This window comes from Typopeltis vanoorti, chromosome 1 (genome assembly GCF_054136105.1).
Source record: "Typopeltis vanoorti isolate ZY-2024b chromosome 1, IOZ_Tvanoo_1.0, whole genome shotgun sequence".
Classification (NCBI taxonomy): Eukaryota; Metazoa; Arthropoda; class Arachnida; order Uropygi; family Thelyphonidae; genus Typopeltis; species Typopeltis vanoorti.
The window spans coordinates 150,317,493-150,341,608 of NC_143549.1; the positions used below are offsets into that span (position 1 = coordinate 150,317,493).

The following is a 24,116-nucleotide window of genomic DNA, read 5'->3' on the forward strand; positions in this document are numbered from 1 at the left end:
ATTAATGTTCTTTCCATTTTTGCTTTCTTTAACACTTTCATTGCCAAGCTGAAAATTGGAATTTTGTGCGGTGGGCAATTTTTTTTTTACTTCTTTATTTAGCTAGCGGCGGCCACGCGATAACGCGTGGTCGGCCGTTTGGTGAGGGCTCGCATCGCGCGATATCGCGTGTTTGGGAATGAACGTGTTAAAATATCTTCATTTTTCATTTTCTCTGTCCATGATATTTTCAATATTCTTCTGATGGTCCACATTTCGAAAGCTTCTAATTTTTTCTCTGCTTCTTTATTTACAGTCCAAGTGCCACTGTTGTAGAGAAGGCTTGACCAGATATAGCATTTTATTAATCTTTTTCTTGTGTCTATGTTAATATATCTGGATGTCAATAGTTTTCATATCAATAAAGGCTTTTCTTGCTATCTCTATTCTTCTTTTTATTTCTTTAAGGGAATTTCCTCCATCTGTAAACATTTGTCCCAAATACAGGGTGTTCGGGATAAATTTGACAGTTTCGTAAGGAAAAAGAAAATCTTCTTTGTATCTATTAAATTTAATGAATTGACAAAAAAACATTACAGGCAGAGTTAATTACAATACTATCAACAAGATTTACTCAAAATAACCACCATTAGCATCGATCACAGCTTCAATTCTGCTTCGGAACCTCGAACAAGCTGATGCTACAGTCTCCCTGGGAAGGGCCGCAAAAACTGTTTTAATTTTATCCATTAACTGGGCTTTTGTATTACTGGAAGTGCGATTGGTGTCTTTTTCAACTGCGCCCCATACAAAATAATCCATGGGGTTAAGGTCTGGGGAGTTTGGAGGCCAAACATTTGGACTGGTGAAGTCGTAGAAATTTTCAGACAACCATTTTTGACTTTTCCCAGAGGTGTGGCAAGGGGCCGAATCCTGCTGCCATACATACGGCCTACCATTGGCTACCCTTGTTATCCAGGGTTTGACTACAGTTAGCAACTCCACGAACAAAGCCCGAATTCCAATGCCAGGGTTCTTCAACACCTGTTCCTGCAGATTTGCGAGGAATTCTGCTGTACGAACGCAATCAGATCGTCTGCTAGGGATCTTTCTTCTTGCTACATCCTCGTAGTCACCATTGCAAGTCTCTAGTTCATGCCTGATTGTTTTTACTGTATTCAGGGAGCATTGGGCAGCAGTCGTAATATCCTTATTTTGATGGCGGGCACGAATCATCATGATACAAGTTATTCTCTTCCATGATTCAGGTGGGTTCCAGCTATCCATCCTTTCTGACATCTTGTATATGAATGAAGAAGGGTCCAAACTTTTAAATGAAGAGAAGTGTGTGTTAATACATGTAACTTACGGAAAAATATAATTAATTATATGTCAAATTTATCCCGAACACCCTGTATATAAAAGACTGAACTTGTTCGATTTTCTTTTGGTTAACAGTCATGTTTAATTCTTATTTACTAGTTCTTTTGATATAATCATGCACTTTATTTTCTTTATTCTTGTAGAAAGACTTATATGTTGGCAACACATGACTATTAAATTATTTAAGGAATTTACAATATATACTGGTATATTAATTAAAAGAAACTTCGATAAATACTTCCTATATTTTGGCAATGTCACATTGCCATCTTCATGGGAACATACAAATATGGCACGTGCACGCAGGCACTCCAAAAAGCAAATGAGGCAGAAAATAAGAAACTATTGCTGTTCCTAAAGTCCTAATGGTTGGGTTGGCTATATTGGGATGTTTTGGCCGTTGGGGCTGATGTTCTCATGATGTAAGTCTCCCAAATTTGGAGCAGTCTCATGCGCCCAAATTTGTTGAGGTTTGGAATGTTTTTTTAGAGCTGAGGCTGATTCTATGAATTTAAGAAAGATTCTATGAATCTTTCTTACATTGAAAGAAATCCAAAGTAATACACTGCAGCAAGTTTAAGTACAAAAGATTATTCATGGAATCAGCCTCAGCTCTAAACCAAATCTCCCAAAATTTGGGTGCATGAGACTGCCCCAAATTTGGGAGCTTTACATCATGAGAACATCAGCCCAACAGCCAAGACAACCCAAAATATAGCCCACTAGAGGGTAACATTAGGACTTTAGGAACAACAATAGTTTCTTATTTTCTGCCTCATTTGCTTTTTGTAGTGCCTGCGTGCACGTGCCATATTTGTATGTTCCCATCTTTCCAAAATATAGGAAGTATTTATCAAAGTTTCTTTTAATTAATATACCAGTATACGTTGTGAATTCCTTAAATAATTGAATAGTCATTTATTTTCTTTAGGTTAATAATTAATCCCATGTCTAAGCTTCTGTTGTAAATTTCTGCGACTAAGTTTGAAGATCATCTTCAGATTCAGCTATAAGGACTGTGTCATCTGCATACCTGAAGTTGAATTTCCTACCCCCGACTTTTACACCCACAATTCTGCAATATCTTTAAAAACTTGCTCACTATATATATATTATACAGTAAGGGTGATAAGACACATCCTTGTCTTACCCCCTTTTTGATTTCAAAGTTGTCAGAATATGCATTTTTATATCTTATTGATGCCATTTGATTATAGTATATATTTGTAATTATACATAGATCTTTTCCTTTTAACCCATTATTCTGTAGGATATGTATTAATTTCTTGTGATCTATTTGGTGTAATCAATAAAACAAAGATGTGCTTTTCTGGTTATCGAGGCTTCTTTCATATATTGTTTTCAAATTTTTTCAATACCTTTGCTTTTTTGAAAACCTGACTGAGTGCAGGGCTGGCCATCTCTGGGGTGCCGGTGGGCGCAATGCACCTGGGCCCTACGATCGAGTGGGCACAGTCTGAACACATTTGTGGAAATGTATTATATTTCCAATGTGTTTTTTTTTGTTTTCCTGTGCCAAAATCATTTGTAGGAAAGAGGTTTTACAATACATTTATTTCGAATCCTTTAATTTTTACCTTTGAAAATTATTTTAGGGCCCCAAAAGCCCTAAAATATTTTGGGGAAAATTATAGAGAAGGCCAGCCTTGACTGAGTGTCTTATATTTCTATTGGCAAAGAAAGAATTTTATTCTTTTTAGGATTATTCTCAGTTTTGTAACATGGCTTGTTAAACTTATTAGTCTATATTCTGATCATTCAAAAGTTCTTGGAATTTTGGGAATAGTGACAAAGATGGATATCCTTAGAAATCAGGGATGTATCCTGTATCATAGATGTTATTAAAAATAACTTTTAGGTCATTAATTATGTTTTCATTTAATTTCTTTAACAATTCGACAGGTATCTAATCAGGGCCTGGTGTTTTACCTGTTTTCTTTTGACTTAGAGCGTATTCTATTTCTTCATATGCAACTGGTTCACCATCCATATTTTGTATAACTGGTGCATCTGTGCAATCAGTGAGTCAAACAGTTCTTTTCCATATTCTTTCCATCTTTTTATGATATCTTGTGTCTCAAGTAGCATTTTTCCATTTTGATCTTTTATACAAATATTGTGGTTAAAATTTTTCCTTTTATTTGTCAGAGCATGGATTGATTTATGCATTTCTTTCTTGCATGTGTTTGTTGTCCAATTCCTCTACTTCTTTACATTTTTCATTTAGCCACTTGTCTTTAGCCTTCCTGCATTCATTTTTTATAATTTTACTGAGTATTCTATACTGTTGTGCACTTTTCTTTTTTCGTCTTTCATTCATAAGTTCCGAAAGGAAGGTCGGATTTAAGTCGACATCATCATGGAGTGCATTTGCAATGCTCATTTTACTCATTGTTTCAGTATCTTCTTCCCTGCAACTATTTTCAGCTTGGGACTTTGCAGAGGTTTCAACTTCCAAAGCATAGCTTATATGATATTTCCGTTTCTTCATGGTCAACTATAGGATAGTAACGTGGCGAGGCTCCATTCTCTTCTGCGTCTGCAATAGCCAGCTAATTTGGCTCAAACTGTCAGTCTCAAACTGTTGATCTGTATTCAGATTCTTCTGCCTGCCAGTTGTTTCACATTGCCATTCATATATGAATTCTTCTGCCAATGATGAAACAGCAGATGTCATTGCAGCTAACATCTTCGCCAGAGCCCCTTTAGTCAACCATTTTTCAAGGTTCTCTGTAAGTCTTCACAGCTACCACATCAGCCCAAGGCACACAAAGTCCCCACCGTGAAGCAATCCTCTCCTTTATGCTGCATCCACCCTCCATTACGTGGATGCAGGGTTAGACTTTGAAGGATTGGTAGTGACTATGAAATGTATAATCAAATTAGCCATGCAAATAAAAAAAGGGTGATAATTATGGACAATATAAATTAAGGCAATATAGACTGGGTTGATAAGATAGCAACTGGAAGGAAACAAAATGAGTTTCTTGAATTGTTGAGGGACAACTACTTCAGACAGCATGTAACAGAGCACACGAGGATTGAGGATCTTGGATTTGATCATCTCATCACAGGATGTAATTATAAATGAGGTGTGAAATCATCCTCCAGTTGGTGAGAGTGACCATGAAGTGATTACCTGGGTGGTTGCCAGGTAATCACTTGATGAATACAATCTTTGTAATCTTTACACGACTTAATTCTCAAAGCAAACAACTCTTATCTAGTTTCCTAAGAGCAAACCTGTGAGTGCAGTTTGCATGCTATGAAGAAGTAATATATACAAGAAGAAATGTCCATTTCACAGAAAATAAGAAATATACATGACATAAATATGACAAACAATATTAAACAGGAATTGCATGCGAAAAAGAGGCTATGGAAGAGATATAAGGAGACAGGTGAAGAAAAGATGCATGAAGAATATAAGACACAGGCCAGAAGAGTAACTAGTGTGGTAAGGAAAGCAACACTGGAATATGAGAGGAGATTGGCCCTAAGATCCAAAGAAAATCCTAGGGAATTTTTTAGCTATGTGGCCAGTAGGAGGAGAAATGACTGTGGAAGAATGATATTGTGGGATAAAAATGAGAATAGAGTGACTGATGTAGAGGACATAGTGGAATTGTTCAATGAACACTTTATTGGAGTATTTCATCCTAGAGGAGTCAGTTTTAATGCTAGAGGGATAGGGCTGGTTCGAGGTTTAGAGGTACAGGAGGAGAGTGCGTTTCAGATACTGAGTACTCTGGATGTCAGTAACGCTTTGGGACTGGATGGCATTTCACCATGAGTTTTGAGAGAATGTGCTAGGGAACTGACAGTGCCTTTAACCTGGCTTTTCAATGAAAGTCTGGCTTCAGCAAAGGTGCCCAGGGAATGGAAGGAAGGTAAGATAGTGCCATTGTATAAGGGGTGGTAACAGACTGGAAGTGTCTAATTATAGGCCAGTCTGTGTGTCATCAGTAGTTGTTAAGATCTTGGAGAAAGTAGTGAGGGACCGTATACAGCATTGGGCAGATGAGGGTAATGTTATCTGTGAGAGTCAACATGGATTTGTGAAAGGGCGCTCTTGTTTTAGCAATATGCTAGCCTTTTATAATAAAGTTACAAGAACATTAGATGAGGGAAAGGCATATACTGCAATTTTCTTAGACTTAAGAAGGCATTTGACAGGGTGCCACATGATAAGCTGATATTTAAGTTGCAGCACATGGGTCTGGATGTCAGATTGGTCAACTGGATTCAGGATTGGCTGTCTGATAGGTATCAGAGAGTTGTGTATGGTGGAGCAGTTTCAAGGAGGCAGAGGGTTACAAGTGGGGTCCCACAGGGCTCAGTACTAGGACCTATATTGTTTAACCTTTATATCAATGACATTGCCAGTGAATTGCAAGGGGATATTCAGTTGTTTGCGGATGATGCGAAGCTGGGAAGGATTATTAGTAATAGTGCAGATGTGATAGCCCTTCAAGAGGATTTAAATAAGCTAGATAGATGGGCAAATGAATGGGGGTGTCAGTTTAATGCAGCAAAATGTAAGGTTTTGAGGTTTGGGAAACATCGATAGGATGCTGCATACTCTATGGGGGAGTTATACTGGAGGAAGTAGGGGAGACAAGAGATCTGGGGTTGATGATTGATAGAAACCTGAAGTTTAGGGGACATATTGCAAAGGTGGTGAAGGTAACACAGAGGATTGCTGCAATTATGAGAAGGACACTGACCTGCAGAGATAAGAGGGTTATCATTCCGTTGTATAAGTCTCTGATCAGACCACACTTGGACTATTGTTCTCAGATTTGGTCCCCAGGATTTGAAGGGGATAAATTAACTGTGGAAAGAATACAAAGACGGATGACAAAGATGGTTTCAGGACTGTACAAGGATAGTTATGAGGATCGGCTGAGGGAATGTAGACTGCAGTTTGGTGGATAGAAGAAGGAGAGGTGTTATGATTGAGACTTTAAACTGTTGAGAGGTGGTTACAGGGTTGACACTGGGGAGTTCTTTCGCTTGGTTGAACAGCGGGAAGGAGTGATGACAAGAGGCCATCCCTGGAAGTTACAAAAGGAAACTGTGAGCAAGAGGGTAAGGAGTGGTTTCTTTGCATGGAGGGTGGTTGAGCCGTGAAATGCATTGCCTGATGGAGTGGTGGGAGCGAGAACGGTCAATGAGTTTAAAGAGTGGTAAGATAGACTGTTTCTTAGGGGGGACCTCCCCTCGATGAGTCTTGACAGACTATGTTCTTAGGAAGGACCTCCCACGATGAGTCTTTTGACTCCATGGAGGCCTGAATAATAATACTAGCATTATGGTAAACCAGCACTAACACAGTTTGCATTGGATATACCTTCATAGAGGATTAAATAAATACAATCATTAAATGGAAGAAAACAATGATACTATAATGAAGCATTACAAATCTGGTTTGGAGTCCACATCAGCAATGAAGTACTCCTGCAATCTCAACAAATATGCATTAATTTGGGAAACCATTATTTTCATAATAATAATAATAATTTTAATACCTATATATTTAGCCACTGGAGTAAAAGTCGGGATGATTTTAGTTTTCCCTTTTTTCCATTACAATTTTCAGTTTTTTTTCACTAGTCACTTGATGGTGGCATTTCCCAAAGATGCTGGTTTGAATCCAGTAAAATGCCATCAATTCAATAAAATAATTATTTGTGAGTTAAAAATGTTAAGTAGTTTTACATTATGAAACTTTTTAAATGTTATACCTAAAGACTGTCATTCCCCCCTCACACACACACACACACACACACACTGAATTCCACTATGAGTGAAAATCAACATTTAAATCTTAGTTTCGGTGAACTACTTGCAATTATTTGGGATCTTCAGTAGCTTTCATTCAGCCCACTGAGATTATTATTATTACATTGACACCTCCAGGGAGTCCAAAGACTCAATGAGGAAGAGCACCTCCTCTACAACTCTCCATCTCCACCACTCAATCCACCTACTACAATGAATCCCAACTAAACCAATGCTATCTACCACCCACCACCACTAGTATTTTGATAGACTAGACAATCACAAACAAACATCCATGCCCACAGCAGGATTAGACACAGTGCTGAAACACTGCACTTGTGAGATAGAGGTTGGAGTGAGTGATACATATCCAAGTATTTGCTGTAGAATATATACCTTGAAGATTCGTGTTTTGCATATCATATAAAATTTCTGAAAAAATATTTAATGATTATTTGGTTTTGTAAAAGTAAAGAGAAAACTTTGCATACAATTTACTATTTACAAGTACATTGTTCCCCTTTTTTATTTATACTTGAATTTGTAGTATTACATATAATTACTGAAAGATAAGCTATTAAATTATTAGAATGTTGACTTACTCAGCTGGTAAGTCAGATGCATTGTCTTCCTGTCCTGGAACATCAACATGGATAAATACAGATCGAGGCTTTATTTCTGACATACACGGATGCTCTACGAAGTCATGGAATGATGAATCTGAAAAAAAAAAAAAGTTTGATAAATAGAAAACAAAAATTAATTTAAATAAAATTAATTATTAGCATAACTTCCAAGAATGTACTTTTCAAGGGAAGGGGTACAATTTGTATCCCTTTAACATAGTTTAGATTTCTATACTAATTAGATATCAGAATTCTTCACGTTTTTCATCTGTCGAAGCTCTAATTTATTTGCTTTACTTATCTGTCTTCTAGATTATCAATCGTTAACTAAATATTCATATAATTTTTGCTGGTTAACCTATGATAATAATTATCATTATTATTATTGCACCCTGCATGGAGTCTGTAGACTCATCGTGGGAGGTTCATTCAACTGACAACATATTTATACTGAATCTTAAAATCCTTAACACTTCTCGCATTGACAACATATTCTGGTAATGTGTTCCATTCAGTGACAATTCTCCATGTAAAAAATCTAATCCTCACACCCCTATTCACCAAACTTTTATGTAACTTGCAGGGAGGGCCACTAGATTTTCCCCTCGTCTTTTACTTTTTTTATAATCCCATATGGATTGATCCAATAAAATCCTCTCGCTAACTTAAATGTCTCTATCATATCACCTGTTTTCCTCTTATTCACCAAACTGCAATCTACATTTCTTCAACCTATTTCCATAACCAACATTCCAAAGTTCTGATATTGTCTTAGTCACTCATCTCTGGACCCTCTCCAATGTTTCAACGTCACACTGAAAACCTGGTGATCAAATTTGACCACACTCTATTCTAGCTGCTATACCATACTTTTCTCTTTGGTCTGACCACTCCAGTTTCCCAGATCCTGACTCTGATTTCCATTCCTACCTGTCTCATCTTCACCTTTATGTATTCCATCACCTTGTGCTGCTGCAACCACATGTTCAATCTTGTATCCATCTTCCTCCTGTCATATTATACATGGCCCAACCACTTCCTTATCCCTACATGTTAGAGCATGTCTTATAGCAGCCTTGTGCAGCCTTGGCAACACTTGCAATATGCCTCTAAAATTCAGTCTAATATCTACCATCACTCCCAAATCTCGAATCTCATCTTATATTTCTTCACATTTCTCCAAAATGCAATACCTTGTACTTATTAATATTAAAACTACAATCCCATTCCTTTGGCCAAGTCAAAAGTCTATTGAAATCTTCCTGAAGGGAATTAACATCCAGAAGGGTACATATAATTCTCTCCAAATTTGCATCATCAGCAAACAACTGAAGATCCCCAGTCAGTCCTCATGATATATCATTTACAAACAAGTAAAACACAAGTGGTCCAAGGACAACCCTGGGGCATGCCAGTGGTTATTACTCTCCTTTTTATGAGACATTATTCCATCATACACAACTTTCAGTTATGTTTTAGAGCTTGATCCATCTAAGCAATATAACATCTATTCGCATCTTCTGAGCTTGTACAGCCATTTATCTGCGGTAATCTAAGTCCAAGAATATTACTGTACAGTGGAACCTCTGTTGTCGAACTTAATTTGTTCCCCAAGGCTGTTTGGAAACTGAATTGTTCGAAAACTGAAACCATTTTCCCGTAAGAATTAATGTAAAACGGATTAATCCGTTCCCAAACCCGAGATGATTGTTTATTTAAACCTTTACAACAGTACGTCATGCATAAGATCATATACAAACATAATGAAAATGCATAAAATCTTACATAAAAAGAATAAACACACTCTTCTTCTACGCGTTATTCCCACTTCCTATGCAGGGTCCGCGTGCTACTTTAGATGCGACTTCTTTTTAGTACTACTCCCAACCGACCCGTCGCCTGGTCTGCTGCTGGGGGGGGGGGGTATATTTTTGACTGTAGAGGCGTATGTTCATGGGGCTGGTTTGTCTGTTTACGGGATGAAAAACGCCAGAGAAACTGGCGGAAAAAACCCTACTGACTGCGCCCAAGACCGGCTAACTTGGCTATGCCTGAGGAAGATCCTCAAATTCCTCACGTCTACAACGGGAATCGAACCTGGGACACTCCTTCCCCAGGCATATGGTTGCGAAGCGCAAAGCCACCAGGCTAACCGCGCGGTCTAAAAAGAATAAACACAATAAATAGATAAAATATAGACGAAAATTGATCGCCTCTTTATTTTTGAGTACTGTATAGATTATTGATTTTGTCATACCAAACTGCATATGATTTCTTTTTTTCATCTCTATCGTGGTTCTAACAACTGTTCTTTTTGCTTTGCTGCTATCACTATTCTTCTGCGGCCCCATGGTGGCTTAAATAATAATTTATGAAAAAAAAAAAAAAAAAAAATCAAGAAAACTCGCTGTAAATTCGAACAGGTATTTGCACTGAACGAAGGCTGCCGAATAACTGACGCTTTCCCGCCTTACAGCTCAGCACGCGAAGCATGTGGTTGCCTTTTCGGGAACTGAAATTCTGTTCGGAAACCGGGGCGTTTTTTGTTTGGAAAATATGTTCAGAAACCGAATTGTTCGAGAACAGAGGCGTTCAACAACTGAGGTTCCACTGTATATGATTCTCCTTTATCTAATACTCTCATTATCCTATCATAAAATGCAAGTAAATTGCTAAAACAGGACCTGCCCTTTCCAATGCATGCTGACCATCATAAAAAATGATATGTCCATCAACTCAATCCCGTATTATATTCCTAACCAATCTCTCCAACACCATGACCACAACTGAAGTTATACAGACTGGTTTATAATTAGAAACTTGTGTCCTACAACCATGCTTGTAGAGTGGTACTATTTTGCCTTTTTTCCACTCCTTAGGAACCCTACCCACTGCAAACTTTCATTAAATAACCAGGTCAAGGGTTAGTCAACTGTTGTGTGCATTCCTGAAGAATATGTGGTAATATGTCATCCATTCCCACAGCCTTATTAACATCTAACCCTATCAACAACTGTACAGCTCTGATTCTTTCACTTCCAGTTCTCCTAATACTTGCTTTCCTTCTATATATTGCCCTACATCATTTTACACCAGTATGATATGCACTGATAAAGTGCTCATTCAATACTTCCACTATATCTTTTGTAACTGTTATTCTGTTTCATGACTATGCACTAGTATCAACATGCCATAATTATTCTTTCTCTTGCTTGCCATATAGGAGAAAAATTCCCTTGAGTTAGCCTAACCAGCCAATATCCTCTCATACTGCACCTTTTCTTTCTTTAGCATTCTTGTTATCTTCCTGGCCTGCACTTTATATTCTTTGGATCCAATCACCACCAACTGCCTCCTCCATAGCATTTTCTTTTCCAACACAGCTAGATTGATTTCACTTCTACTCTATTTACTCGCTTACCCCTTAGTATGCAGTTATACATTGCTTGTGTATCAGATGCTGCCTTGTGAATTTTCATGCACTGTCAACATCTTTTCTGCTCAGCTCATCTACCCAATGCACCGATGCTAACTGACTACAGAGTTTATTGGGTTAGACATTAATAAGGCTGTGGGAATGGATGATTTATCACCCATGTATTTTTAAAGAATGTGCAAAACAGCTGTACCCTTGACCTGGTTCTTTATGAAATTCTTTCAGTGAAAAGAGGGCAAAATGGTACCACTCTACAAGCATGGTTCCAAGACAGAAGACTAGTCTTTATAACTACAGTTGTAGCGAAGGTGTTGGAATGATTGGTTAAGAACACATTACAGGATTCGATTGATGGGCATAGGATTCTTTATGATGGCCAGCATGGATTTGTAACGTAAAAGGTAAGACTTGTTTTAGCAATTTTCTTGCATTTTAATGGTAACATAACCAATGCAGTGGATAAGGGAGAATCAATACATTGATATTCTTGAACTTTGCAAAAGCATTTGCTAGATTACCTCATGATAGGTTAGTGTACAAGCTACAGAGGTTGGAAATGGATAGCATATTGGTTGGATGGATTGAAGATTTTTCTCTGAACAATACCAGCAAGTTCTGTATTGTGAAGCCATATAGCAAAAAAAAGGAGGATAATCAGTAGTGTTTCCCAGGGATCTGTTCTTGGGGCCCCCTGATGTTTTAATTTGTTTGTAAATGACATTTCATGTGGATTGACTGAGGTTTTTCAACTGTTTGCTGATGATGCAAAATTGGGAAGAATTATAAAAAATACTGCTGATGCTAATTCCCTTCACTAAGAATTAAACAGACTTGGACAAATGAGTAGGGTTGTAGCTTTAATATTAATAAGTGCAAGGTGTTGCATTTTGGATTGCAGAGATGTAAGGCCTTGTAAGATACTGATGGAAGTATGCTGCTTCTCAGTTCTACTCCTCTCACATCCATATGGTGTCACTACTCCATCCGTTGTATACAGATGATCAAGTTAAAATACCTTCCACTATATTAAGAACAGCTCATTGAATGACTGATCTTTCAAAAGAATGCCATAACAGATTGAATAATGCAAACAAATGACCTTGTTTTGAAAGTTCCCCCAAATTATGCTCAAACTTACACGCATTTCATATTGTCATACTGTCAAAAAAAAATCAACTAACGCCTTTTTATTCCCGTATACGGGAGTAGGCGAGGCCATTTAGCCCTATCTAACTTTTTGGAGACTGAGTGGGCAGTTCAATCTCCACTGGTACCAATCAGAAATAGATGGCCCAAGGCTATCACTAATTAAGCGGTACGCAGTGAAGAGAGACGGCTCAAATGTGCCGCCATCTCGTGGTCCCTAACCCTAACACAATATATTTAATGTCTGAAATAATGTGGGTTCTACGGTCGATTTTCTTGAGTTTACGGGACGAAAAACCTGAGTTTCCGGGAGGAAAAACCCGCTTGCCCATGCCAGAGATCGACTAACTCGGGAACTGGTCGAAAAAAGGCTTAGAAAAATTTCCTCTAGTCGCCGACTAGACTCGAAACCAAGTGTTCCTTCGTGCGGCCAAGCGCCGTGGTGTGCAAACGCCACATCCACTGAGCTACACAGGCTGCATATTGTCTGTAGTAGCTGTAATTCATAATCATCTAGTATTTGGCTGACAGCATGGAAGCAAGCCAAGCCCATATTTTTTCCATCCCAAAAAAGAGAGAAAATGAACAATTAATCTATCATACCATTCTCCATACCTTATTCTTCTCAAAAGCAATGGAGAAGTTAAACTGGCCAAGAAATTATATTGTTTAGTTCCTTATACAGGTGTGAGTAAACAAAAGTTTCATATGAAGTATCTTTACAACTAGGCTACTTGTATACAGAGGCTGATAACAAGCGCCTCTGTAGTGCAATTGGAAGAATGATGGTACATTGTGCCCTTCGATTAGAAAAGGCCTAAGTTCGATTCTTGTCGTGACAGGAGGAATCTTTATATGGACTTTTTCAAGCGAAGGTGAGTTAGCCAATCTAATATGGAGGTAGCAGGGTTTTTCATCCTGCATAAAGACAATCGGCCCTTCAGAACACATGCAATTTACAGACAGATAATACTAGTTGTGGTGGACAGTCGATGGCGATGATGTAGATGATTGGTTGTAGAGGTTCGATGTAGTGGTGAAGAAGAAGAGTTGTAGGTGACACCTCCAAGGAGTCTGTAGACTCATCATGGGAGGAGGCTACGGACTCCTTGGAGGTGTCACGAATAATAATAGTATGAAGCACACTTCCTTCCAGAGTACTTTCTTGGGTCTGGCTTCCGTTGATGAAGGCCAAAACTGGTCTGGTTAAAGATCCTTCCTATAATGCATCTCCAAAAGTAAGTATACCTTTCATTATGGGATATCAAGCAACTGATGTGAAGTCACCAGCTTCTGTATACAAGTAACCTAGTTGTCAAGATACTTCACATGCAATCTTTGTTTGCTTACACTTGGATATAAGATTTAAACAAGAATATAATCTCTTGGTAAGTTTAATTTAATTTATAACCAAGTGAAACTTTCTACAACAATGGAAAAGATCATCAAGAGCCAATTTCTTCACTAACTGGAGACATACTAATTAATTTAGGATCGCTCACATGAATTCCAACTATCTCACTCAGAACATACTTCCTACCTCTATATAAATCCTCTAAAGCCTTTTATTTCCAATGGAAGTACAAGGAGCTCTTTTAGCTTGCCATATCTCACATAATGAATCCTCTGAGAAAATCTCATTATAAAGAAGTTGGCAGAAAAAAAGAAGAAAAAAAAAGGAAAAATATTTAACTCACAATATGTCAAGAAAAACTGAATGAAAGAATAAGTTTAGAAAGTAAAATGAACATAATATAAATATTATGTTATAAATAATATAAATGCAATATAAATAAATGTTATGTTCAAAATTGATTAGCCACTTCAGTAGAAAAATGAAGTGGCTAATTATTTTTGGATTGGCACAATCAACTTTAAAGATATATAGATAAATAAACAATACATGCAAAATTATATTGATATTTGTGTAAAAGTGTTACACAGAATATGTAATAATGATAAGAGATTTTTGAATAATATAGAAATAGTATGGAATAGTTCAGCACAAAATATTTAAGTTTTTTAACTACCTGAAAGACTAGGGAGGCCAACTAATTACCAAGAAATTCAGTGAGAATTACCAAGAAATTTAGAAAGAAATCCTGTGAATGGTTTGAAGCATTTAAACTATGTACAAAATTCATGAATAAGAAACTTTAGTTTTTGGGAGGGAAAACTTTGCAACCTTCATAAGAGAACAGGCTAATTCATATATCTTATTCAATTGAAAAATACCTTATAAGGATTCCTTTCGTCACAATGAAAATTGAACTCGAGTCTTTTCTGTTGCAGTGTTCCATAGTTCTTTCAGTTGCAATGTGGAGGCTTAGAAGAGATTTCAGATTATAGACATGTCAATATCTTTGGAGTGGTTGCCGAAGTATTTAAAAAAGATGATTAAAGGTAGAATTCAGTAATGGGTAATTAAGTATACGATAGATACTCTACGTGTTGTATATCTTTGGGAAAGAGAGGACTAGACTTAGAAATTTATTCACTTTCTGAAATAAAGTGACAGATCAGTGGGACCTGGGAAATGGCTGCACTATGGTAATGGTGGACTTTGCAAAGGCATTTGACAGGATGTTGTAGGAAATCTATGGGAAATCTGTGTTATTATTTCACTTGTGTCACGTGGATATGATGCTGGTGAAATGATAACAGTGATGCTGGTGGAGCAGTGAGGAAAAAACATGGTTCTTCCAACAGATCTGTAATTGACCCACTTCTGTTAAAGATTTATATTAATGATATTAACAATGATGAGATAGGAAATAATATGTCATTTGCTGATGATGCTAAAACGTAGGGAGCGATATATGGGATGTAGATATTATGCTGTGTGGTTTGGATAAACTGGACAGTCGTAAAAGGATGCTCTGAGTACAGTCCATTGGACAATTGATAGGTGAGTTATGATTGGACAGAGTGAGTTTCCTGTGATGAGTCTTTCAACTTCATGGAGTGCCCATATAAATAATAACGATGATGATGACGATAAGCATTCTGTGAAAAATAGTGTGGATCTAATGGGAAGAGTTCTGGGACTCTTCTCAGCTCCAAGGATTCTTACAGTTGTCTACATACTTTCCTCTCTGAAAAGCCATGATTCATTGAGACCTGGAGCTCACTATTAAGTCTGGGGTTGAATGATGAACACATTCACCTGTCTTCGAAATATTAAGATTAAAGGAGTTCCAGCTACTCCTTTTGGAGAATAAAAAAAGCATTAGAGGATTTATTTTATTTCTTTCTTCATTTAGATAATATACACGTATACATATGTGCATACATGTGTGTATATATATATATAAGCTATAATATGTAATGTATTTCATATACATTACATATTATATACGGCAAAGTGTGAAAAGCAGGCATTCTATAGAATGCATGGCATTTTTAGGCAAAGTATGAAATGTCTGTTTTCTTTTTATTTTTTTACATACTTTCCCTAGGCAATGTATAGAATACCTAGGCATTATATAGAATGATAAATGCTGTTTCGGCAAAGTATGAAAAAGGTTTTTATTGAAAGAATTACAAAATTACAGATAAATTGAAAAGATACATTTTATTGAATGTATTACAGATTTTGAACAATTACAAATTACAAAAAACAGAAAAAGACCAGTGCTGAACTACTTGTTGCTACAAGGTAGACTGGAATGGCATTTTGAATTGCACTTAATTGCCTCTTTCATACAAAAGCACTTCAAATTTCGGCACTTGGTCTTGCAATTACACCTCACGAATCCCTGGCCACTACCCGTGGACTGAGCGGAAGTGGATGACTGGAGAGCTATTTCATGGTCAGGCACGTCTCCAACTCTCAGTAAGTCCTTGTGACATAAAGTGAATTGTGATCTGCCATAGAGTTGGTTTAAAATTCCTTCAGCAGTTCCAAGTCGGTAAAAACCATCGTCTGTCACACTCATAACACCCGCCAGCAGATTGCGCGAGTCTCCCCATCCCTTGTCGACATTTGGGATAGGAACTTGCACAGTGGCCCCCAAAGCTGCAGGAGGAAATTTTTTGTTGGAATCCATTTTCATTTTTTCGGCCTGTATTTCCAGATTTAATTTAGATCGAATTTTACCTTCGACAGCATTCTCAATATTGAAGCAAAGAGTACACAAAATATTAACATCATCACCTTCTATTTTCTCACTTCCATCATCTTTACTCTCATGTCTACAGGTGGCATGAACGTTTCGGTGACAGTTTCTGCAAGTATGGGCACCACTGGTTACCTTCAAACAAATGCAGCAGGTAGTAGAACCAGAAGCCTCTTCAGTAGGCATGTATTCATCACCACTTTCCTTTCTACCATCGTGGACTATAATCTCGTCTGCGTTTTGTGCAATAGACTCTTTCTCTTGGATAGGGTGATCTGTTTCTTCTTGTATTGTTTGAATGTTTTCTGTCATTTTTTCCAGTTGCTCCTCAGTTTATGTCTTGTAAAACATCTTGGGGTAAGGAAGACGTTGTGAGACCCACTTTAGCTTTGCAGCTAAAGAGAGCTTCATATGGTGGTCTCTTAATCCCAGAATGAAATGTCCTGTTCTTCATAAGTTGCACGGAACGTAGTCCCTCACTCCATCAGTCGGTTTTTTAATCTTGCATCCACGTACACAGCATATTTTCAATGTCCTGATTAGCTCTTTCGACACTTCCTTGGCTTTGTGAGTGGCGAGGCTTGCCATGGACGATCTTCAAAGTCAGCCAGTACTCCTTTAGGCTTCTCACCACATTATTAGCAAATTCTCTACCATTGTCGGATTGTAGAATCGATGGTGCCCCAAGCAACCTCATCTTTGATGTCAGAGATGAGGTTGCAACCTGTCTTTGACATCAAAGCAACCTGTCTTTGATGTCAGAGCCTTGACAACCACAAACTTAGTGAGATGATCTTGATACACCATTCTAAACTTGTATTCCTTGTCAGGATGTGACTGAAAATCGATGAGATCGACCTGACAACGGGAATTGAACTCGGAAAAAATCATAGGCCTCACTACAACACCCTTTTTAACACTTTTTTGTTTTTTCTGACACGGCTCACAAAGGTGAATGTACAGTTCAATGTCATGACGAGTAATGTTCTTGTACTTGTGTGAGATTTCTTTCAACATTCTGTCACGTCCTCCATGGCCAATGGCCAAATGAGCTTCATGAAGTACGTTAAATAACTCAGAATCTCTGACGTAAAACTGGATTTCACTGACACCTTCCTTAACAGGATAAATCAACTTACTTTTGTTTTCTACGACCATCATATCATAGCGATTCAGCAGCCAAAAATCACGTGGTATCTTCTTAGAAGCCATCTTAGCATTTTTCACATTGTTCACTAACTTTTAGTAGGTAGTATCGGTTAAAAAAAAAACGCAGTTTTTAGCAGCATTGGCTCGAACTTTAGATAGTTCTTCATAGAATCGTCATTCCATGTTAACATGCTGTGATTCCTGCCTAGACAACGTAGTTTGCTCGGCCATTATTTGTGCAGTTCTGACTCTGTTTGAGGCGAGCGTAGATAGTTACGTGACTCACCTTGTGACATTAACACTTGGGATGTCGTATCTGTTTTGACATATACATGCTAATTGCTACCATGAATATTCTTTTAGGTTGAAGGCCATGAGTAGCTGCGTGTGTGTATGTTACGAGTATATTACGAGCATGTATTACTGAAACAGAGAGAAAAAGTATTTGATACTTTGCCGATTTGCCTTTTGGCATTCTATAGAATGCCTAGGAAATGTGTGAAATTCTAAGTGTTTCATACCTTGACGTCCCTCTTTCGGCATTCTATACAATGCCTAATTTAACACTTTGCCGGTAACATATGTATATGATGACTTGTAGTGTTGACTTGGAATTGGGATATGTTAATGCTTTTATATACTGACTGAGATCCGAGAATTAGAATAAATAATGAAATTTATTAAAATACGTAACATGTTTCATCGTGGTGGCCAACTTCTTCAGGCATGATAGAACATAGAAAGCCAATAAAAAACACCATAAAGAAACATTGAGTCATAAAACTATAAATTATAAAAATATAAAATCGACTATAAACTACAGTTATTTTGAACTGGAGCTACAGTCTGTGTTAAAGTTCTATTGCTAGAAACCTGTGTGCATGTGATTTCATGAGTGCGCCAATATCTGACAGCAGAGCTAAAAGAGTCAGGCAAATTATAGCTGAGGTTACTGTTTATATGAAGAGGGTCCATGACAATCTCTTTAGACTCGATTATGCGGTGTTCTACCTCGTGGCATATGTGCAGGTTTGAAGTTGTTGTCCAGTTTATTCTTATGTTGGTGGCCCTCATTATTTGTGTTAACCGAAAACAGGATAGGGCTTGAGAAGGCACTTGCTGTAGTTTTTTTGCAAGCGATGTCTCTTTAGTGATCCTCGAGACGTAGGAGGATGGACTTTTCCGTTTGGCCATAGTATGGTTTCCCACAGTCACATGTGATTTTGTACACACTTGGGAATTGTAGATGGTTATGAGCTTGTTTGTGATTGCTTAAACTTGATCTTAGTTTGGGAAGAGTAGAGAAGCACGTTTTTATGTTAAACTTTTTTAAAATTCTACTGAGTTTCTTGGAGAGCGTGTTGATGTATGGCAATGAGATATAGCCTTTGGGGTCATTCTGTATTTCTACGTTGTTTTGTTGATGGTGGTATAGTTGTTAATTGATACTTTTTGAAGAGTAGCCATTTATTTTGAAGGTCCTTTTAAGATGTTGTAGCTCATTTTTTAGTTCCTCTTCATCTGACAGTACAGATCTAGCACAATACGCTAGAGTTGAGATGATATCCATCTTCTGTGCCGGATAGTGATGTGAGAACGCATGCAGGTATCTGTCTGTGTGTGTGTGTATGTTTTCTAAAGATGGAGATTTTATAGACTCAGGAGTTTTAGTAAGTTTAACATCCAGGAAACAGAGATTCACTTCCTTCCACCTCCATGGTTAATTTGATGTCTTGATGGCAGTGGTTTAAGTGATTGAGAAAAGCATGAAGATTCTCAATACCGTGTTCCCAGATGAGGAATATGTCATCCACATATCTAAGCCAAATTTTTGGCTTAAAAGTAGAAGAGGAGTAGCCCTCTTTACAAACATTCCGATGCAAGAAGTTCTCCATATTTTAAGTAACAAGATTTCAAAGATGTTCTCTCTGCTATCTCATTGTGTTAACTCTGGCTACTCTGAATTTGAAGGTAAACTTTACAAGCAGGATAAAGAATTAGCAATGGGCAGCCCCCTCTCTCCAATACTAGTGAACATCTTTTTTCAAGACTTTGAACAAAGAGCAATCTCCTCTTCTATTTTTAAGTTAGAAATTTGGCTTAGATATGTGGATGACATATTCCTCATCTGGGAACACGGTATTGAGAATCTTTTGAGAGACAGCACACATCAATTTCATGACATTTACTATTAATTACAAATGAGGTTCAATATGACCACCATTCTGATATTCCAGGAACTGCATACGACATTTTCCACAGTGGCTCGCAATATATCGGAATTGATTTGTCTCACGTATAACATTCGATCTTTCAAAGTTGGAATATCGGATACATGTCCTTGATACACAATGCTTTTAAGAAATTCCCACAGCCAAAAGTCACAAGGATTAAGATCAGGCGATCTTGGTGGCCATGGCATGGGAAATGCATGACTAATGATTCTTCTGTCAGAGAAATGTTGTTGCAAAACACACTGTACCTGAAGTCCGATGTGGGTGGTGCACCATCCTGCACGAAGATGGAAATCGAGACATCCTCTTTGCTGCAGTTGTGGAACCACAAAGTTTTGTAGCATATTGGCATACCTGTTAGCATTGACAGAACAGGTCACTGGTCCATTTTGGCGATTTTCCTCATAAAAGTATGGACCGATGATAAAAGATGCTGTAAATCCGCACCATACTTGACTTTGGGTGAGCAGATAGGCATCTGCAGACACACGTGTGGATTAGTTGCAGCCCAAATGCGACAGTTGTGTGTGTATCGCCGTTCAAATAAAAGTGCGCTTCGTCACTCCATAAAATCTGCCACAGCCATGCATCATCCACTTCCATGCATGGTGGGGTCGCATCACCAGGGCGCAATTCTTGAACATGACTGATTTTATAGGGGTAAAACTTCAACATCTGATGTAGGATTTTCCACACCATTGTGTATGCGATATCTGTTTGCCGGGATATTGCTCGTGCACTGCTGGGACATTCGTCATCCCCTGTTCCTGCACATTCGTCATCTCCTGTTCACAATAGAAGTTGCAACTTGTTCAACTTGTTGGTGATTGATTGCTTTGCATCCCCTGCCTACCTGCACTGCTAGAGTTCCAGTAGTTTCAAATCGCCAAATCAGTTTTCGTAAGTTTGTTACGCTAATCGGTCCTTTTCGTAAATTTTTCATACGCCGATAATCATGAAGACAAGCACTGCCATTATTGTTCCGCTGATAATAGAGTTTGACTAACAAAGCACGCTCACGTAAGGTAAGAGGCATCGAAAAGCAGTTCGTCTACGAATGATAAGAAATCTCACAGGCTTTCCTTTAATTGCATGATCGCTCACAAGAAACGCGATAATGCAAATTAATGCATTTTACTCAAACAGCGCCAAAATTTCCCCTGTTGGCGACTTTTGGAACAATTTTTTTTACGTTAAATCGAATCCCCATGTTCCATTGTGTACGTCTACCGAATATTGGTGTGTTTCGTCCAATACATTACTCGCTAGAGGGCTCTGAACACGACGTTATTTTATAATCACCCAGTATATATCTGCGTTGTAAGGTAGTTTTCGTTTTCCCCTATTCATATAATTATATAGAAATATCTAATTATATGGAAATAATTAGAGATATTCAACTAATTAATTCCAGACGGAAATAATTAGTTGAATAGCTCTAATTATTTCCGTAAAACATCCTTTCTTTGTATATCTAAAACTGTTTTGTGTAACCCAATATGGGTTACAAATTTTGTGTAACCCATAATATTTTGCCTTGTGTGAATTTAATGTTTGAATATAAAGGATCGACAGAATCTGACAATGATATTTGTTTTCAGTCATATTTTTTCATTTCATGGTTAATTATTTGGTCAGCTATTATTTTCGTCCCTACTCTTTGTTTGGGAATCAGATCACTACAAGAATTCTGTTCTGATACACAGCCATAATCATTTCTACTATACAGCTATTTGGTGGTGCTCGTATATTTGTAATCTATACAAGCAGCTCTGATGGTATTTCCAGTATTCCTTCTCTGGTGTGTAATGTTACCAGCAGTAACATTACACACCAGGCATACATTACATTAGGTCATGCATGGATAATAGATCAAAGTATTGTACGGCGTTGTTATCATTTATATTTGCAGTATGTGTTATGTATGTTTATATAGTTCATGCTTAACTGAATAGCCATTAAGTATGATTCTGGGCGTGAGATGTTGACTAGCTGTCAATAAGGCTATGCGAATAGTGATATATCACCATGTATTTTTAAGGAATGTTTAAAAGGGTTTAAAGTAGCGTGACTTGGCTGATTAATAAGTTTTCTGCAATAGGGAGATAGCAAAATTGTATCACCTGCGCAGGTATTCCCATTACAGACTTGTCTGTATATCTGAAGTTACCATAGCACACCTGTCGATATCCATCGTACGCCTTACGATGCCAGATCTTTCTGCTAGACCTTGTACGCATCGTACAGCGTGCAAGGTCTAGGAGAAAAGTGCTGCCAATTTTCGATTGACAGCACTGTCATATTGACGCTGGCGTAATATGTTAGAGTAATTCCCTCTCTTTCCGTCAGTACCAGTTTCTCGTCTGTAGGGTAAAAAAACCTGTCGAGTTATTGCGTTTTGGTAAGTGTATGTCTGGAGTGTTTCTCACGAAAATGGAGAAGCGAAATCTTGAATAACGTTGTGCGATTAAATTTTTGTTAAAATGAACGACAGTGCTACCGAAACGTTCGATAAAATTAAGCAGACGTGTGGTAAGATTCTTTATCACGCGCTCAAGTGTTTAAATGGACAAAACCGAAAAAGGAGCACGAGCAAGTTCAAAACGAAAACCATGATGGTCGTATTTTCCGATAATCATGGTATGATCCACCAAGAATTTGTACTTCCTAGAGTAGCTGTCAATCAAATTTACTACAAAGAAATCCTTGAACAGCTTCATAAATGCATCTTACGCAAATGTATAAGATGGTGGATCTTGCATAAAGACACTGCACCTTCTCATTCTGCGCTGTCAATTCGCGAGAATTCAGCCAAAAATGCATTCAAGTGTTGGAGTACTCGCCCGACTTGTCTCCTTGCGAATTTTTCTGTTTTGCCCAAGAAAAAGATCAAAGATATCCGTTTTGAGACTGGAGAAAACATCCTAAGAGCCGTGACAGGATTCATAAACGAGCTAACAGAAGAGGACTTCCAATCCTGTTATACCGCATGGAAAGCAAATTGGAACCGATGCCTTTCTTGCGGGGGTGGGGGAGTTACTTTAAATGTGACCGCGATGTATCACGATTAATTGAATCTTCGATTTTTTACGAATTTTCTCGTTACTTTTTGCAAGACCGCTAGTATACATATATATTTCAGCCCACACACAAGAGCTTGTCGTGATTATAGCAATTTGATGATCTAGTGGGCAAGGGGTTAAGAAAGAAATAATGTTTTTTTTTTTTTTTTTTTTTTTAAGAGTAGGATGTTGTAGTCTTTAGTGAATTCTTCATGGATTCAGTTGTTCGAGCAAACAGAGGTAAATGGAATGAAAGATCAGTGGGGGTAGTAATTTCAGTAGGTTAGCAGTTGAACTATAAATGGATGATAGGCAGCGTTAATTAGTTATTATAGGTTTAGGTGAACCCGAAAGGAATGATGACACCAGTTCAGCTGACTTTCCTCTTTTGGAGAGCATAAATTTTTTTTAGTGAGATATTAGGCAAACATAAGAGCAATATTTACGGTTAGGCATATTTAGGATTTGTTCAGATTAAGCAGATGGACAGATGAAAATAGTAATGTCGTGAGCGTAAATGGGTGGGGGGAGAAGAAAGAGAGAGAATCTGGTATTTGCTGTTGAACTGAGTGTGTTATCAAATGTTATGGGAGAAGAACTAAGGTATTTTTTGCAAGACAAACGTAGAGTTATAATGGTGTTTAGAAGCATCAAAGGAGACTAGATTGTCATCGCACCATAGCGATTCGTATTTAGTACACTGGTTGTAGACAATCTTGTATCTTGAAAAGATTGAGCCGCTGGGTTTAGGCTGTATGAGTGGGAGGAATGGAGAGTGCTCTCATCGGCAAACCTATGGATATGGTTTGAGTTCAATGTGGTAAGGTCGTTTTATCTAAAAGAATAAGAGGATGGGTAAGTGAGATAACAGTGCACTTAGCATCTTCATTAGTAGAGAAATCTGAATACCCCCAGCATTACAATCAGGAAACGACTTGACAGGAAATCTATTTTTAAATAACGGTTTCACATATGTAAAAGAAATCTAAAATTTATGAAATACTCCTATATATTTTTCTCAAATATACATTATGACACACACACAAGTACTGAATAACTACAACCATATATGTTATGGAATTCAGTAGTTCAGTTATGTCGAAGTTTTTTTTTTTTTTTTTTTTTTTTTTTGCGCAACACCGTGTAGAAAAATTCGCTACAACACATTTAAAATTATA

The 24,116-nt window shown here is 37.6% G+C and overlaps 1 protein-coding gene across 2 annotated transcripts in view; it reads right to left on the reverse strand.

Moving 5' to 3' along the window:
- The window catches only part of LOC150110536 (uncharacterized protein ZK1073.1-like), a 300,171-nt gene that overhangs the window by 140,638 nt on the left and 135,417 nt on the right, over positions 1-24,116 (reverse strand). For both annotated transcript variants that reach the window (XM_090399645.1, XM_090399653.1), the window contains one exon: positions 7,770-7,887. In XM_090399645.1, the coding sequence (XP_090255771.1) occupies positions 7,770-7,887 (118 nt within the window). The remainder of the gene's footprint in view (positions 1-7,769; positions 7,888-24,116) is intronic.